The sequence below is a fragment of the Cydia fagiglandana genome, chromosome 1 (assembly GCF_963556715.1).
Source record: "Cydia fagiglandana chromosome 1, ilCydFagi1.1, whole genome shotgun sequence".
In the NCBI taxonomy this organism is placed as follows: Eukaryota; Metazoa; Arthropoda; class Insecta; order Lepidoptera; family Tortricidae; genus Cydia; species Cydia fagiglandana.
In genome coordinates this window covers 21,117,836-21,136,404 of record NC_085932.1, presented here as the reverse complement: position 1 = coordinate 21,136,404, position 18,569 = coordinate 21,117,836, and the positions used below count along the sequence as shown (strand labels likewise).

General features: G+C 36.4%; 1 protein-coding gene across 2 annotated transcripts; it reads left to right on the top strand.

The window, feature by feature from the left end:
• The first annotated feature begins 1,135 nt into the window (after nt 1–1,135).
• On the top strand, nt 1,136–16,664 carry LOC134667187 (gamma-taxilin). 2 transcript variants are annotated; one of them, XM_063524516.1, is made up of 9 exons: nt 1,136–1,281; nt 2,254–2,458; nt 3,150–3,270; nt 3,377–3,574; nt 4,197–4,381; nt 12,635–12,734; nt 13,488–13,661; nt 14,293–14,418; nt 16,089–16,662. In XM_063524516.1, the coding sequence occupies exons 1-9, from the start codon at nt 1,203–1,205 to the stop codon at nt 16,575–16,577; spliced, it is 1,677 nt and encodes a 558-aa protein (XP_063380586.1). In that variant the 5' UTR covers nt 1,136–1,202; the 3' UTR covers nt 16,578–16,662. The 2 variants fall into 2 exon arrangements, with proteins under 2 accessions (XP_063380586.1, XP_063380580.1); XM_063524510.1 differs by having other exon boundaries at nt 1,148–1,271; nt 2,235–2,458; nt 16,089–16,664.
• Nucleotides 16,665–18,569: the final 1,905 nt, after the last annotated feature.

The following is an 18,569-nucleotide window of genomic DNA, read 5'->3' as shown; positions in this document are numbered from 1 at the left end:
AGTTTAATGCATTTATATACTTGGTCAAGCAAATCTTGTCAGTAGAAAAAGGCACGACGTTCAAATTTTCTATGTGACGATAACACTTCGCGCCTACATTTTTTAAATTTGCCGCCTTATTGTACTGGCAAGGGTTGCTTGACCGTCTGTATATATATTAGTACAACCTAATTCATGAACATTGGTTTCCTTGCAAAAAAAAAGTTTTCAACTTTATATATGATCAGATTTTTCCACGTTAAATAGGTTGAGCATTGCCCTTACAGTCTAAATCAATTGTCTAAATCCAAAAAATCACCTAACATGGGCTCACTATAGAGGTATTATAGCTATTAGATTGATCCGGAACCGGACCGAGGCTTTCGAGTTTCGACACTTCGTTTTCAATGATGGGTGATCGATCGGTGATCACGTGATGCTTTGTATAGAAAACGAAGTGCGAGACGCCGCGGCTAACTCGGACCGTTTTAACTTGAGTCAACTAAAGAATATACCGGACCATCGTGTGCCGTATTACCCCGGCTACTCACGTAACGATAAATCGTTGCGATAAAACTGTGCAGTCCGACTGTGCAGATAAATCGAACCGTGTGTATGACAAATCGTTACGATAATCGACATACACATCGGACTGCACAGTTTTATCGCAACGATTTATCGTTACGTGAGTAGCCGGGGTTATCGGGATGTACAAAGGCCGGGAATAGGGGCGATTCCTCTTTTTCTACTACGTTAGAAGAAACTTCAAACGATGGCAACCCAATAGATGTAACCGAAAAAAACTGGATTATTCTGGATATTTTAGAGATGTCATATTTTAATTAAGAATTTATTTATTTTAAAAGGATAAAGAAAAGGACTTGATTTGACTAAATTTAACATAAATACGCCTCCGTATTTATATTTTTTACCTTACCTTTTCTTATCTGTTTTATGACCGCGCCACAGATACAGAAGCAGTCAGTCAGTCATTTGTCAAATAGTCAGATGTCATAAGAGTCTATTGTCGCTGTTTATTTTTAACATTAATTACATTTCAATTTGAACTTTAATATTGTGTATTTCAGTTTAGTTCAGTTTAAAAGTATGCACTGATTTGACGCTAAAGTGAACGTACTCTGCATTTACAGTATTAATTTCTTTCGTTTGGTATTGTTGTTTGACGAATAACCAAGAGTGTTTGAAATTAAATAATTATAAATATGGAAGCTGCCGCAGAAGAGATAGTAAAAGATAGCATTGATATTGAACAACAAGAAAAAAGTGGCGAAGTAAGAATAAGTTTTTATTTTATATCTGATTTATAAATAGAATGCGATCGAATGTCGGTAAAATACTTTTCTATATTCATCTGAATTTGGTTCTTAACTCGCAATATTTTATATCGCTTCTATTAATACATCCATCACGAGAGCTTTTAGCTATTTATTGTTGCATATTTGTCACGAAATTAGACCTAAAAACAGGTAAAATAGTTAACCTAAAACTCGCCTGGCATGATGCCAGAATAGGGAATGTTTATGATATTTCTGTTCGGAAGCACGTTCCGCGCTTTCTTCTTTTATGGTTGACGACAACTTGATGCCAAGTTGTCCTGGACACTGCATTGTGTAACCAGATTGTTGCTATGGATGTAATGTGAATCCTGTATTATAGATTTAATTATGATTGTTGAATGCTTATCAAGTGTAACATCCTAGCAGGGTTTTTTATGATAGCCATGAATTTATTAATATTAATATATTGTCCTGGATTGTAAGAAAAGGACACATTTGAAATATCTCTCTAAAATCTTTATACCTGGAGTTTTAAGTCTGCTTTTATGTATGCCAGGTTAAATTAAGCTTTTTGCTGTTATGAATGTGGGATAAAAATTTCAAGTGTCTTATAATAAAAAAGCTTTTAAAGGAATTGAGTTTTATGTATGCTCATCATAAACTTTTTCTTTAGATGAAGAAAGTTGAGTCTTTGTAAAGAAATAAATTCCTGTTACTGATTAGCAGTTTATTTATTTAGGCGAAAATGGTAAATAGCTCTTTATTTTGTCATCCAATATTAGAATAGTTTATTAATGTGTCTCAAGTAGATGGTTAAATTTGTTTATCATCATCATCATCATCATCTCAGCCGAAAGACGTCCACTGCTGGACAAAGGATCCCCCAAGGATCTCTAAATTTGTTAACTTAACAAAATTACATACCCAATTTATAATATTGTCAATCACTTATTTCAGGAAAAGGCTCCGACACCAGCCATTCCTTCCATCCAAGACCCACCAAAGAAGTCAAAGAAGGAAGACCGCAACAAAAAGGATGATAAAAATGTGGAACAGTTCATGAAATCGCTGAACTCTGTGCCAAGTCTGGAGGAAAAACTGTCTCTCGTCTGCAAGAAATATGTGCAGACTGCTGATGATAATAAGAAACTGCAGTTTTATATCAAGCAGTCTGATAAGCGGTAGGTGCAATACATAAATAAGACTTCTTTCAACACACACACGCTAGGTTGAACTGGAGCGAGGCCTGAAGGGTCACTGTAGATAGGAAAGCGTAGTGCGAGTTTGTGAAGGCCATTTGCACCTCTAGGGTGCCATAGGATAACAACAACATTAGGTGCAGTCGGTTACAACACAATACAAAACCTCATTATTGCACAACCTCAAAATATGTAAATATACAAAGACACAGCTAAACAGTGATCTCTTCCAGACAACCTTAACTGGTTAAAAGGCCAACTGTGAATAGTATTTAGGCAAATAATAATTATATCAATGAGGATGTATGTAGTAATTTTAAATAATTAAATGCATGTTCTAGTGCGCATGTGTCCAACCAGAATTCCAAAGCAAAGGACCTATTTCAGCCATTGATGACTCTCTACTACACATATACTGTTCCGACAGCTTACTCTAAATGACTAATTATGGATTAGGACAAGAGCTTAAAACCTCAATATTCTTAATAAACAAAAATAAAAATAAAAACATTAAAAAGGTCATAAAAAATTAACTTTTCAATGTTTTTTTTTTTAATTTGTAAGGGTGAGAATATTTTTCAGGATATAATTACTAGACTAAATAATGTTGATGTCTCACACATAATAATCAGCCTGTGGTTAATTATTATACAATTTATTTTTCGGCCGCCAGGTATGCTATCTTGTTGAAAGAAAAAGAGCAATTGCAACATGAATTCAACAAGACTATCCTCGTCAAGTCCAAGTTGGAGAGTCTCTGTCGTGAACTGCAGAAACAGAACAAGGCCATCAAGGTAATCAACTAGTCTGTGTTTAAATACCTTAACAACATAATGTCTTAATAGACGCCTTTGTTAGACAGTGAATCTTCCGTACCTAATCCTATTATTTATTCAACAGGAAGAGTCCCTGCTAAAGATCCGTGAAGAGGAGGAACGTCGGAAGGAGACTCAAGCCAAGTTCCAGAACACGCTAACCGAGATCACCACTCTCCTGCAGCAGAATAACGAGAAGAACGCCAAGTTGAGAGACGACAACATCAGCATGAGCGAGAAATTCAAGAGTGTGGTGCAGCAGTACCAGTTGAGGGAACAGCAAGTAAGATGATGTCTTAGCGCCACCTGCACCAACCCACTAACCCAGGGTTAACCGTTAAACCATTAACCCAGTGTCAAATTGTACTACTGGTAACCATGGTAACTCCAGATTTAACCGGTTAACCCCAGGTGAGTAAGTGGTATACCTCATAGTGTTTTGATGCCAAATTTGGTAAAACACTTGAGAATAAAGTTTAAGTTCACTTTGCACTGACTTAAACAGAACAAAGTAAAGGAGTGTCATGATAAACATCATATTATCATAGACATTTAACATTAACAATGACATTTCCACACTTCGTCATTGCAAATGACATGCAAAGTTATCTTGGTCCGACTCCCTTATTGTCTTGCTGATCTTCTGTGACTTCTGTGTTTTTTTCAGTTGGTCACTGACAAGTATCCAAAATAGCGAAAAAAAATATTGACGATTAACATCTGACAGTCGAAATTTATGAAACAATAAAGTTAATTAAGATTTTGATTTTTTTCCCATTCCAACTGAATAATTTTATTTACCGAGTCAAAAACGTTTTGTGTCAATAAGTGGATGTTAGCTATCGTTAGCAAATAAAACGAAGATGTGAACTAAAGTAACATTTTCCTTTGCCATTAAATTCTAGGTTGAAAAAATGGGGAAGCAAATGGCGCTAGAGTCCCAGCTGTCGGATGCTAAACTTCAGAAAGCAGCCTTAGAGCACCAGGCAGAGAAAGAGAGGCTGCTAGCAGAGATGGAACACCTCAAGGTCACGGTGGCTCAGTGCACGGCCAAGATCATGGAGCTGCAGGGGACGGAGACTGCTTTGAGGTTCGTTTTTTAAAATATTTGGATACTCTGATTCTGGACTTTGATTTGTGCCTTATACCAGGGGTGCGAAGCTCCTGACTTCGGCCAAACTCGGCTCCGCTCGGCTCAGCATTGCTCCGAGCAATTATTAGGGTTGGCACCACTTGACTTCCTTTTGCGTGCACGACCACAGATAAGATAATCACTTGAATTTTGACAACCCTAATTAGCCGAAAGGGATAGTGCCATGTATTAGAAAGGGATAGCATGATTCGACCCTGAACCGCTGTCAAACTTCGGTTTTGTAGGAAGCTTCCTTTCTGTACGGTAGTACTATTATTTATTCTGTGCTTATACTGACCAAAAAAAAAAAACATTAAGTACACTCCTTTTTTTGACAGTCGTGTAAAAATGCGAGGTCCTGTTAGTAGTAGTTAATACTTAATCTTTGAATGAATAATTCTATGCATTACATAACCATAAATGAGGATATATGCGCAAAAATTAACGCAGATAGTGGTACAATCGTTAAAAAAACATCTCTTTGTAACACAGGGGCATTTCACGCCAAGCGGGCAGCGAAAAAGTGTCAGGTCATAGAATTTGCTGAAATTTGGAATAATTATACTACTCGATATTCTAAAAATACGCATTCTTTTATTTTTTTTCATTTGGCACCGTTTCCGGTTTGGAAGCATTTAAAAAATGGATGAAAATTGAGGAGAGCATTTTACAAAAGCTGATGCAGCTATTATTGAATAAACTGAAAAATAAGTTTTATATTGGTTTGTATACAATTTTAATTGCTTTATCTTGCAGTTATAACAATTTATATATTTTTTAATTTTTTCATACAAAAAACCGGAAATGAAAATTTCAAGTCAAATTTATATAAAGTTCGGTATTTTTGAAATTTTTTATTTTTGCCTCAAAATGTAGCTTATAGTCCATCAAAAATACATGGAAAGTTTGAGAGTGGGATCTGCATTAGTTTCGGAGATACATGAACTAAAGTGCAAACGTGCCGGTCTGAGCGTCGTACTGGCGATTCCTTAGTTACCCAGTCAAATAAAGGTTTTGACCCTGGAATGACAAATAATAAGCTGGAAACTCGTATAACTACACCTTCGTTTCGGCGGTCTTTAAATTACGATAAAAGTCATAGAAAACCTCGTGTTCGCACCGGAGTTTATTCAAGGTCAAAGGTCACAAAAATTGCTTTATCACGAATATCAAGGTTTCTATACCTCCAATTATGTTTTTATATAAATGAAGATTGTAGAGCATACAATTTGTGACAAGTCATATTTCGGGCATTTTTTCAGATCCTCAACCGTTTTGTAGGAATTGTCGGATATAGACGGCATAGAACGCGTAGCGGTCAGCCATACGCTCCGTAATGCAAGTTCACCGTGAATTCCGGTGAATAATAACTTCTATGAAGTTATTTATTTCATAAGATGCTATTTACGGATCATACGCTGATTTTAGAACAAAAGTTGTCTCTTCTGTGGACAATAGTTAACAGCTTTTGTGCATTTATGCATTCATTTTATGAAATAGGCTAATACCCCTAAATAAAAAAAAAATAAAAAATATATAAAATATATATAAATGAAATAGGCTAATAGAAGTACCCTTTCATTAGGATTAATTAGAAAATTAGGGTTTGTTGCCTCTAGTGTCCACAGAATAGAGGTAAAGTTGAAGTACAAATAATACAAGTAAACATTTCCACAATATTTTATTTAACTGGCGATGGAAATATGTATCTTTTCGATCTGTCTTCAACATTTGCAAACGTTGACTATTTGTTGGTTTTACATTGAGTTAAAATTTGGCATATTTATGAAAAACCAATGACAATGCAATATTTTAATGACATTACTACATAGGTTAAAATAAAGTCGCTTCCCGTTGTTTGTCCCTGTGTATTTTAAATAGACAGAGTGATTCAAGAGGACGGTTTATGTATAATTTTATTAACCCGTGCGAAGCTGGTCGTTTTTAATGTATAAATAAGAATATATAATGATTAATGACATCAGCCCATCATCATGGCCATAAAATATCGAATTAGCAACTCTATATACAGAGTCAACACCTGTTATCATACAGTCGTCAGTTTTTAATCGAAAACTTGTGGAAAAAGCTAATATCCCCGAGCGAATTTGGTATTGGATTGAAGCGCGAACTTCAAGGATTAAAGTGCACTATAGTTTTTAAAAATCAATCAAATATTAAAGTGGATACGTGAGTAAAAACCAAAAAATACGTTGCCAATTGTTCAAAATAGTGCAAGTGAATCCTTCAGTAACACGATCGCGGTCATCGACCCCGCCCCTACTACAAAAATCCGCACAACCGAGCGCCTTCACGAGCCCTGATTGGCTTATCCGCTGCGACGAAACCCGAGAGTTGACGATAAGTAAGTAAATCAACAAACAAAGAAAAATGAATTGCCTATTTTGTCAACTTCCAATTAAATACGATTCCGAGAAAATTATATGCACTGCATGTTCAGGAAAATATCACTACACTTGCATGCAAATGACGTCGGCATATTTTATGATGCATAAATTCGAACTTGAAAAAAAATGGCACTGCCCGATGTGCGAAAATGTAACTCGTCGTATAAGAATAAACGATGAGACACCTATTCGACGAAGCAATGCTTCACTTAACGACACGACCATGTCAATTGATGGTAATACCCAAAACGATGAAGAAATGAGCCCTAAAAATCAGGCACACCAAAACCTCACAACACCACCATATTGCCCTCAAACACGACAAACACCGGAACGTACTAGCGCATCTGCTTATCAAAATTTATCTGAAAATAGTACACTAACGCTAGAGAATATCAGCAAATTACTAGACCAAAAACTACTTCTGAATAACCAGTCCATTATTAATGAGCTAAAATCTAATATGCATTTTGAGATAAATCAAGCAATGTCCAAGCTCGACAATAATTTTTCTACATTTACAAATGAACTAAAACTAGAACAAAATTTAATGAAAGATAACATCCAATCAATTTCATCAAAGATTGAAAATCTGGAGAAGGAAAACAGTGTACTAAAATCGGAAGTTAAAGAGCTGCAAGATCAAATAAAAAATACAAGAAAAACTACAAACGTAGATAATAATAAGAAAATAGTAATATTTGGACTTCCTGAATACCACAGAGAAACCGAAATGGAACTTGAAAATCGCGTGCTACATACATTTTACGACATCACAAACGTTGATCTGACAGGCTACATCGAGGATATGACCCGCATTGGAAAATATACGAAACCTAACAGGCCGCTTGTAATAGACCTAATTAGCAAACGAATGGCCAAATACCTTCTTCAAAATTCCCGAAGTTTCCAAAATACGGGGCTATCGATTGCAGAATACCTAAACGAAGACGCACTACGAGAACGTAAGCTATTACAACATAACCTTCGCCGAGCACGACAATCTGGACAGCACGCAGTAATTCGAAGTACCTAATAAGCTTATAATAAACGGAAGTATAGTCGATACGCCACTGCAACTTGAAACACAATTAACACCAGAGCAGGATAAAAATGACCTACACTCAAGCCCGCGTCTAAGTACTACCACTACCACGGACGATAAACAAGAAAAATCATATTCTTCTGACCCGCACGCACATAACTTTCGAAAATAATGAAAACCTACGAGTCCTATTTCAAAACATGCAAAGCATATGTAACAAAACGACCACCCTTGAAGCATTTCTAGATGAGGAACATAACAACTATCAGGCAATATGTATCACAGAAACTTGGCTAACAAAAGCTAAACAAGCTACACTACAAATAAATGGTTACGTCCTAGCCGCATCATATCATCGCACGAACTACGGAGGTGGCGGGACTTGCATATTACTGCGTGAAGATCTAGAGTATTACGAAAGAAAGGATATAGTGGACATGTCTGTTGAATATATAATTGAAGTGGCTGCCGTAGAACTATGTAAACTTAATATTTTGTTAATAAGTATTTATTGGAACGGAAGAGAGAGCGAGATTTTTTACAATCAATTAAAATTAATTTTAGCATTATTAGAAAAAAAGGACAAGAAAAAAAAGATAATCATAGGGGGAGACTTCAACATAAATATTCTAGCTAAGGATAAATATGCGTCAACACTTACAGACTGCATGTTAGAGTATAACTTCTCTCAAAAAGTAAATCAGCCAACCCGAGTCACAAAAAATAGTTCTACGTGTATTGATTTGATTTTTACCAATTTTACCGATGCAGATTTATGTGTAAATGTTCTCGACTTAGGTTTTTCTGACCACAGAGGAATAACCTTAAATTTGACTTGTAAACTAAGAAAAATACGCCCTTTTTGGAAAATAAGTAAACGAATTTTTAGTAAACAAAACGTAGATAAATTTAGAGAGCACTTGAAACAAATAAATTGGCTAGAGTTGTTAAAAAGTCGCGAAGACGTTAATTATAATTATAATATGTTCATAAACAAACTTAAACAAATTCTTGATATTAGTATTCCGCTGCAACAGTTAAAACTATATACAAAAAAGAAAAAATGGTTATCGAAGGGCTTAAGGGTTTCCTGCAAAAATAAAAGACTGTTACGATTGTTGACAACACAATGCAAAGATCCAGTCATCATAAATCATTACAAACAATATGAAAAAACATTAAAAAACGCAATAATAAAATCTAAAAAGCTTCAATACATTAAAGAAATGCAAAACTCCGATAATATAACTAGAACAATGTGGAAGATCATAAAAGAACGCACAAATAAATCTGCGTATAAACCGGTACGTAACTTACAAATTAAAATCCACAATAATCTTACGTCTTGTCCTAAACAGATAGCGAATGCATTCAATGATTTTTTTGCAGCGGTGGGGCAATGGAATCTCCCGTAAACAGTTTCTACCTTCGACCAGTAGATATTAATGAAGTTCGATCTATTTTAAAGAATCTAAAAAGCAAATACAGTTGTGGAATAGACGAATTACCTCCTATATTGCTAAAACAATGCGCAGATGAACTCGCGATTCCATTTTGTCTCCTTATAAATCAGTCCTTTTCACTTGGAGTATTCCCGGATCTCTTAAAAACGGCAAAAATTAAACCAATCCATAAAAAAGGTAGTACGACAGAACTTAATAACTACAGACCGATCGCGCTATTACCCTCATCGTCAAAAATATTCGAAACCGCTATGAGTAAACGTTTATATGAATACTGCGAAAAAAACTTAATCTTTGATGATAGTCAAAACGGTTTTCGGAAAAATCGTTCGACGGTTTTAGCTATGTACAAGTTTATGCAGCATGCTATTGACATTATAAACAATAAACAATACGCGATCGGGATTCTGCTCGATATGACGAAAGCGTACGACCGTGTTCAGTATAATATCCTATTACAAAAATTATATGGGATAGGCGTTAGGGGTATTCCGCATAATTGGTTCAGATCATACCTAGAAAAGCGTCAGCAATGCATAGAAATACAAAATTACGACCAAAATAATAGCGAAATAAATTACACACTTTCGGAGTTAAAATCCATGAAACATTCCATACCTCAAGGCAGCTCAATAGGATGTCTCCTGTTCTTGATATATATCAACGACCTTCCAAAAACTATACAGCAGACGTGTACTTTATTTGCCGACGATATCTCCATTCTCACTTCGTGTACTGATGATTATAATATAACTCAAGACTTAAGCACTTTATTAACAAACGTAGTAGACTGGTTATCGGATCATAATTTGGAAGTAAATTTTTCAAAAACAAAATTCTTACAGTTTCGACCTTATCAAAAAACACCCCTTGATATTAATTTCACCTTCAGAAATATAAAATTAGAATGTGTAGAAACCGCGCCTCTTCTAGGTTTTGAAGTTGACTGCAACGTTAACTGGAAAGCGCATGTAGCAAAAATAAAAACGAAATTGTCCCAGTTCACGTATGCCTTACGCGAATTAAAAAAAGCATGCGACCTCAACACCGCCTTAACAGCTTACTATTCATATGCCCATGCTTGGCTTACCTATGGTGTCATTCTATGGGGGAATAGCACAGATGTGGAAAGCCTATTTATATTACAAAAAAAATGTGTTCGAATCTTGGCTAACATAAATATACCGGAAAGTAGTAAGACATACTTCATCGATCTAAAAATACTTACCCTAACATCAATATACATTTTAGAAACATGTAAATTTGTAAAAAAATACCCTCAATTGTATACCAAACATTCAGATATCCCTCGGCGTTACGCCAGTAGGTTTCAAAATAAGCTGGTGCAGGTTATCCCCTCAAAACTTAAACTACATTCAAAAAGTCCTAACTCAATGGCAATAAAAATATTCAATAAAATTAGTAACGAAATAAATAACACCAAGTCCGACAATGAATTCTTTAAAAAACTAAAAGATCACTTAATAGAAAAAGCTTACTATACTTTAAATGAATTTTTTCACGACCAATAACTGCAATTAATAAAGCACCTATATAATAAATAATATACCTAATAAACATATATAATCACTAATATACTTAATCTAATTGTACAAAAAACTCGATCTCCTCTTGAATAAACTGTTTGCTGTGCCCTACAGGGTGTCATGTTGTACACAATTCTATGTAATAGGTTAAGATACAATGTGATATGCAATAAAGATTATGAGATTATGAGTATGAGTATGAGTATATATTCGCAGCATTGAGCAGATAACTGAAAAAAAGTACAGTCCGCGATAAAAGCTTCATCAAAATCAAATCAAATCACACAAGCTGTTAACTATTGTCCACAGGAGAGACAACTTTTGTTCTAAAATCAGCGTATGATCCGTAAATAGCATCTTGTGAAATAAATAACTTTATAGAAGTTATTATTAACCGGAATTCACGGTGAACTTGCATTACGGAGCGTATGGCTGACCGCTACGCGTTCTATGCCGTCTATATCCGACAATTCCTACAAAACGGTTGAGGATCGGGAAAAATGCCCTGAACATGATTTGTCTCAAATTGTATGCTCTACAATCTTCATTTATATGTAAACATCTTTGGAAGTATAGAAACCTTGATATTTGTGATAAAGCAATTTTTGTGACCTTTGACCTTGAATAAACTCCGGCGCGAACACGAGGTTTTCTATGACTTTTATCGTAATTTAAAGACCGCCGAAACGAAGGTGTAGTTATACGAGTTTCCAGCTTATTATTTGTCATTCCAGGGACAAAACCTTTATTTGACTGGGTAACTAAGGAATCGCCAGTACGACGCTCAGACCGGCACGTTTGCACTTTAGTTCATGTATCTCCGAAACTAATGCAGATCCCACTCTCAAACTTTCCATGTATTTTTGATGGACTATAAGCTACATTTTGAGGCAAAAATAAAAATTTTCAAAAATACCGAACTTTATATAAATTTGACTTGAAATTTTCATTTCCGGTTTTTTTTATGAAAAAATTTAAAAATATCAAAATTGTTATAACTGCAAGATAAAGCAATTAAAATTGTATACAAACCAATATTAAACTTATTTTTCAGTTAATTAAATAATAGCTGCATCAGCTTTTGTAAAATGCTCTCCTCAATTTTCGTCCATTTTTTAAATGCTTCCAAACCGGAAACGGTGCCAAATAAAAAAAAACTTAAAGAATGCGTATTTTTAGAATATCGAGTAGTATAATTATTCCAAATTTCAGCAAATTCTATGACCTGACACTTTTTTCGCTGCCCGCTTGGCGTGAAATGCCCCACGTATGCCAAATTCAAATCCAAAGAAGCATGAATCATAGACTAGGTACAGACTTTTTTGGTTCCAAGACATTTGGAACCAGGTTGGAACTATTATAATCTGCGAACTTTTACTGAAATCATTATGCTCAAGGCAAAGATTTTAAGTACATATTATAAAATCTTTAATAAAAAGAATAAAAGTTATCTTAATACATATACGGGGTCTAAATTATAGCTACAAATATCTCCTATTCCGCTGGCAATTGGTAGTGTGCCCACAAGACTGGCCGCGATTCCTCGCTGGATGGCAATACCAATGCGCTGAGCGAGGAACGAGCCAGCCCTGCGGTCACCGGTGGAACGGATTAGGAGATATTTGATAAAGTTTGAGTGCCTCTGGCCCCCAACGACCCCCTAAAGACGTGTATTTGCGGCGTTTTTTTACAATGAATTGGCTGACGAATAGTGTGTGCAAATTTTAATATACTTTTTGGCACTGCAGGGGTCAGCTTGGCGTATACACGGATAAGTACGACGAGTTCCAGAACGCGCTAGTGAAAAGCAACCAGGTGTTCGGAGGGTTCAAGGAACAGATGGAGAAGGTGAGGGTTTTGCATGTTCCTAAAAAAAAAAAAATTAAATTGTTTATTTTTATATAGAATTAAATACATACAATTAACTTAAAACTTTAAGTTTGGTTGGTTCGTATTTGAAAGTGTTCATTAAAAGAGTTAATCTAAAAATATTTTCACAGTAATATGAACATAAAAATAAAATAAATGCTAGTTTTTTGTTGAGTTTCAGTATTATTTATTTATGTTAAGAACGCCACATGTTGAAACAATTAATGATTGTTCTCAAAATACCAAGAATAACAATAGATTGGAGCTCACAGATAGTTTGAATGTGGATTACGTAACGCAATGGAAATGTTTTTATATGATATCGCCACGATTGTTTCCATCTCTCACATAACCAGTGTCTTGAGTAAAGAATTGATTTTGTACAAACATAGCTTTTATTATCTGGTGCCTGTATTGGAAGACACCGTTATTCCACAACACAAACACATCGATACACAACATAACAATAACATCATCATGGTAACATGAGTAACAATATCTATTTCGATTTTTTTAAATACTTTATCTAATACACACATAGGTATTATAAACTTTCTTTGATATATTCACTAACTTTATATTACAGCCGACATTGGGGCACTTTGCTCTCTGGCGGACGCTCGTGTGATGTTATTACGAAACTCACTTCGTTCGTTTCATAAACCCAGCTTCGAGTTTTAATGCCTTTCATTATGTCGCAGTCACATGAACTACTATTCCATTTTATTCCAGATGTCAAAGAAAATCAAGAAGCTGGAGAAGGAATCCCTATCATGGAAAAAACGCTGGGAGACATCACAAACAGCACTCCTGGACATGTGCGGCGAGCGGCAGGCGAGCGAGGAGCGCGCCGCGGCCGCCAGTCGGCAGCTGCAGCACATGCAGAGCCTGTGTCGCACGCTGCAGGTCCGTATTCATTTGCATTTCTCCTTTTTTCTTTGTGTACACTAGTCTTTAAAGTGTCATTCTATGGAATTTGCTAACTATGTAAACAAACCGCCATATGGAAATTGACTCTGACCGATGAATTTACTAGTCACTTTTGTTTACATAGCAAGTTCCATAGAATGACACTTTAGGCTTGTCTGACATTATTTAAGTGACACGTCTATGGAAACCCCTCGTGCGGCAAGAAGCCTCGAAATAGACGCTCACCGGCAACAGTGCATGCGGTGGCCGCCATTTTTAACTTTGAAAACTGGCCGTTTCGAGGTTGCGCGCCGCACATCGCGAAAATTTTAAATATTGTTGTGCCGCCCGATGGGTTAATACGGTCCGAAGTAGACTTTTTATTAATGCCAGCTGCTTCCGGTCGCTAATAACTGTCGTAGATGTGCTAAAAAGACTTGTCGATGAAAGATGGTAATGCTGGCAGCAAATCTATTGTGTAGTGGTCGAAACTGCCCCAGTCGGCAGCAGTAAACTGTTGAGTTGCTTTATAGCAGCCGTCCTGTAAATCTCGTAAAGACCAGGTTCTACTGAGACGTTAAATGAAAAAGCGGAAGAAGTCGATTGATAACGATGGTATTGCATGCAGGCGGAGCGCACCACGCTGCTGGGCACGCTGAAGGAGCACAACATCGAGCGCCCGCCGCTGCCCACGCCGCCGCCCGCGCCCGCGCCTGCGCCTGCGCCGGCGCCCAGCAAGCAGAGCAACGACAAGGTATGTTCACTGTTTAGGGGGCCATGTTGACCCGCCTCTATCCGCATTATCTACTAGCTAATGCGGATCTTGCTAGATAATATCTAGCAAGATGCTGCTGGGCTCACTGAAGGATGACACCATCAACATCGAGCGGCAATAGGGTTGTTGACACGTGTTGAATTTTATAACTAAATCTAGTTAAATATATAGAAAATGAGCTGTTTATTACAATAAATCGGAAACTTAAAAAATATATCGGAATAATAAAAAAATTCAACCTCAAAATTAAAAAAAAATTACTTCCAAAGAGGAAAAAAATGATGGTACCATTCGATTATTTACATTTTATTGAAAAAATATTGTACAACAACAATATACATAAACGCAATATTTCACCGACAAAATCGCAATTTCCTTGTTTTCCATATATCGAAACTGCTTCTAACGTTACATGCTGACGTCACGATGTATTGCCATATTGTTAGAAGCTTTTCGTCAGTAAAGTACCCGCCCGACTTTGACCATCATTTGTCACTTTTGTATTGCTTTAAGACTATGTGTCCCATACCGACATTTGATCCTCAAAACAAACCTGATCGACAGATACCATTCATAAAAAAATGTCAAATACCCTATTGGAGCTTCGCTAATGTATGACTCGTTCGTAACATTCTGTTATCCTGTTGCAACATGCCGGTGGGATAAGTAGCTAACTCTAGCGCGATTAGAAAAATAATGTTATTATGCTTTTGAGACCAAGATTTAATTGTGTTAGTCAATGTGCCTGGAAAAATCTCTCAGTTCTGTTTTTTAGGGTTCCGTACCCAAAGAGTAAAACGGGATCCTATTTCTAAGACTTCGCTGTCCGTCCGTCCGTCCGTCTGTCTGTCACCAGGCTGTATCTCACGAACCGTGATAGTTAGACAGTTGAAATTTTCACAGATGATGTATTTCTGTTGCCGCTATAACAACAAATACTAAAAACAGAATAAAATAAAGATTTAAATGAGGCCCCCATACAACAAACGTGATTTTTTACCAAAGTTGAGCAACGTCGGGCGTGGTCAGTACTTGGATGGGTGACCGTTTTTTTTCTTGCTTTTTATCCCGTTTTTTTTGCATTATGGTACGGAACCCTTCGTGCGCGAGTCCGACTCGCACTTGCCCGGTTTTTCTTTTCATTCGTGGCTAAGTGCTGACGCTAATCTCAACTTACGCGCACAAACTGTCATAACATAATTAGAGTTAGGCCAAGAAAAGTCTGCAGCAATTTTGATAGCCCACGCAGTGCAAGTGTTATTTAATATTTATACGTCATAATTTCATAGAAGTTTGACGTTTAAAATAACACTTTGCAGACTTTTCTTGGTCTAACTCTATAACATTCGTACACAGCAAAACCTTGTCCGATTTTGACTGATGCCCTGGTATTTGTCTGTAATGAAAACGGATTAATCAACAAAAAACAACTTGCTGAAATTAATTACCAACAACATTGCATCTCGGGCAAGTATCCTGTTGAGATAAATGAAACACTATATTTATACTATTCAGAGAGATTGTTCATGTAAATTATACTGATAATATCAATGTAGTTCGAATAGATCTTGTAGACACTAATCAATTAGTTAATTGATTATATGTGGGCTAACATTTGCGGGGTTTTAATGTTTTATACGTGTTTTAAGGTCGACAAAATGGCGGCAAATTGCGCACAACTTCGACAGAGCCTCGTGCACCTCCAGAGCCAGTTGAACACCCTCACCAACAACAAGAACGGCGTCAAGGAAGACGCGCCCAAACCAGACAAACCCAAGAAACAGAAATCTAAAAAGAAAGCCGAAAAACAATCACAGGAGGCGACAAATTCTATAGAAGTCACCGAAGAACCAGTCAGAGATGATAATAAAGAAACATCAGAAGAACCTACGACTAATGAAGATTCAATCCAAAACGACATAGATAGCTTAGAAGAAAAAATAGACGAGAAAGCCATGGAAACTCTAATCCAAGCTATAAGCAATGCTAACATAAATCTACACGATTTATCAGTAGATGAAAATAATGAGCAAGTGGACATTGAAAAGGTAATAGATGGTTCCCACAATGAAATCGCCAACACATCGAATGATGAGGTGTCACATATAACCGAAGTGAAACCTATATCGAGTGCGTAATCCGTACAACGTGTAGTTTACGAACACAATTTGGAAGGAGTGATCAGTGTTGTGTAATTTTTTTTCTTTAATCAGGTGCTGATTCATAAATAGTTTTGATGCCTATTTTAAGTATCTTATTGTGAAACAGAAAGGATAGGACAACTGGCGATCTGGCATGTGACGAATATATTTCTCTCTCTCACACAATCCCAGCCCGTTGTTCTATATTTACTGCAAGTTTCAGATCATATAATGAGTGCACATTTACCAAAATTGGCCTTGGTCACAAACATTATGGGTCTGCATCCTTCATGCAATGGACATAACATAAATGATTGTTTAGCGTAAAAGGCCTCTTATCTGACAAAATCAAGGTATTATTTTATTATTATGTTTGTTATAGAAATGAATATTGTGTTTAGCTCCCGATAAAGCCAGATTTCACGAATCTAGCTAGTTCATGATTACATATAAATATAAGGTAAGTCAATGAAAGCTTAGCGAGACCAAGGCTTATTTTTTATGTGTTGAAAAGTCAACAAGCAAATTTTAATGTTACAGTACTTAATTGGACACGTGTTTAGTCAAATCTGGAAAAGCAAATCAATTGGTGACTTATTCATTCAAATTCTAATATGAGATCTTGATAGACACCAGTTTTATACAAACATCCTAAAGAATTCGATAGCGCAAAATTTTAATGAAGGAAACTACCCTTAACCATGCCAATGATTTGTAAGCGACGCATATTTTTCCGATTTAGCTAGGCCATGCGTCGAATAGTGTGCAATACGGTGCACGTCTTAGATTTTTGTGTGATTAGTTAGGTTATTAGTTATCTACAACTCAAAAGTATTTGATTCAAAAGTGCCTATAACGTCTCTAGTCAGGATATCGGTATTCTACCATGTACAGATTAAAATACATTTTGAAAATTTGACAAACGAAGCATATAGAATTGTCCATTAGAAGACATCATTACTCTGTAATAAGGCAACGAAGTGGTAAATATATTCCTAAAAAGTCTTCCTAAGGGTGGTTCTATCTGTGGAGTAAGTTGTTTTGTGTGCTACCAGTGCTATATCAGTATTCAATAAAATTCAATAACGGGCCATAATATATGGTCTATGACTAAATGATGCTTCGCTTTATGATTTATTCAGGTTATTACATTAGTTCACATTGTTCCCTATGAAATTATGCTTCCGTTTTTTACTACTACGGCTAGGTACACACGGCGTTAATTTTGCTGTCGCTACGATTATTATTATTAGTCCTCCCTTTTTCTCTTCCACGCGTCTCGTTCTATGGCAATATTAGGCCAATCTTTCCGAAAGACGTCAAGATCGTGCCGCCATCTCCTTCTAGGTCTACCGTGACGCCGCACCACAGGGCGGACACGCCATACATTGAAAATCATTTGCGTTTATATGTGTGCACGGCACGTCTGTACACGCGTCATTGTGTGAGTAGATTCTTTTAGCTGTTTCCGTCATTTCCCTGGCGTCAGAAATTGACGGGAATCCAAAATGTTGCATAAAAAGTCGTTTTCATGTAAAGATAAAATACACCACATTTATTCTGTGGATGTTCAATTGAGCAATCATGAAAAGGACACTTAGATGGCATATTTTGGCAGCATATTAACCTTTTGTTTCTTTAAATCGTACTAAGGAATCGGTGAAATAGTCTCAAATTAAGCTCGATAGGCTTGTCCGAATTACATTTGCTAGAAGGTATTAAAATCATCATAAAGTCCCTAAAATAAAATAAATGTAAAACATTCTTATATCAGATATGTCTTAAAAATACCCCCAGATTATACCTTAAGAACATAGTAATACAAAATAATACACACGTCAACAGTTAGACCAGGTTTTATCTGTATTTATAATAAACGATACAGTCCTTAAGTGGCTTAGGGCTGACTCGTGCGGCGCGCGGGGAAGGCGAAGCCGAGGTTTGCCGAGGCCGGCCGAAGGACACGACGAGCGGCCCGCTGCGTTGCAT

Coding starts and splice junctions, on each gene's coding strand:
- LOC134667187 (XM_063524510.1), top strand. CDS start 1,203: ATGGAAGCTGCCGCAGAAGAGATAGTAAAAGATAGCATTGATATTGAA. Junction 12,735..13,487: donor TCAAGGAACAGATGGAGAAG/GTGAGGGTTTTG, acceptor ATTTTATTCCAG/ATGTCAAAGAAAATCAAGAA. Junction 14,419..16,088: donor GCAAGCAGAGCAACGACAAG/GTATGTTCACTG, acceptor ACGTGTTTTAAG/GTCGACAAAATGGCGGCAAA.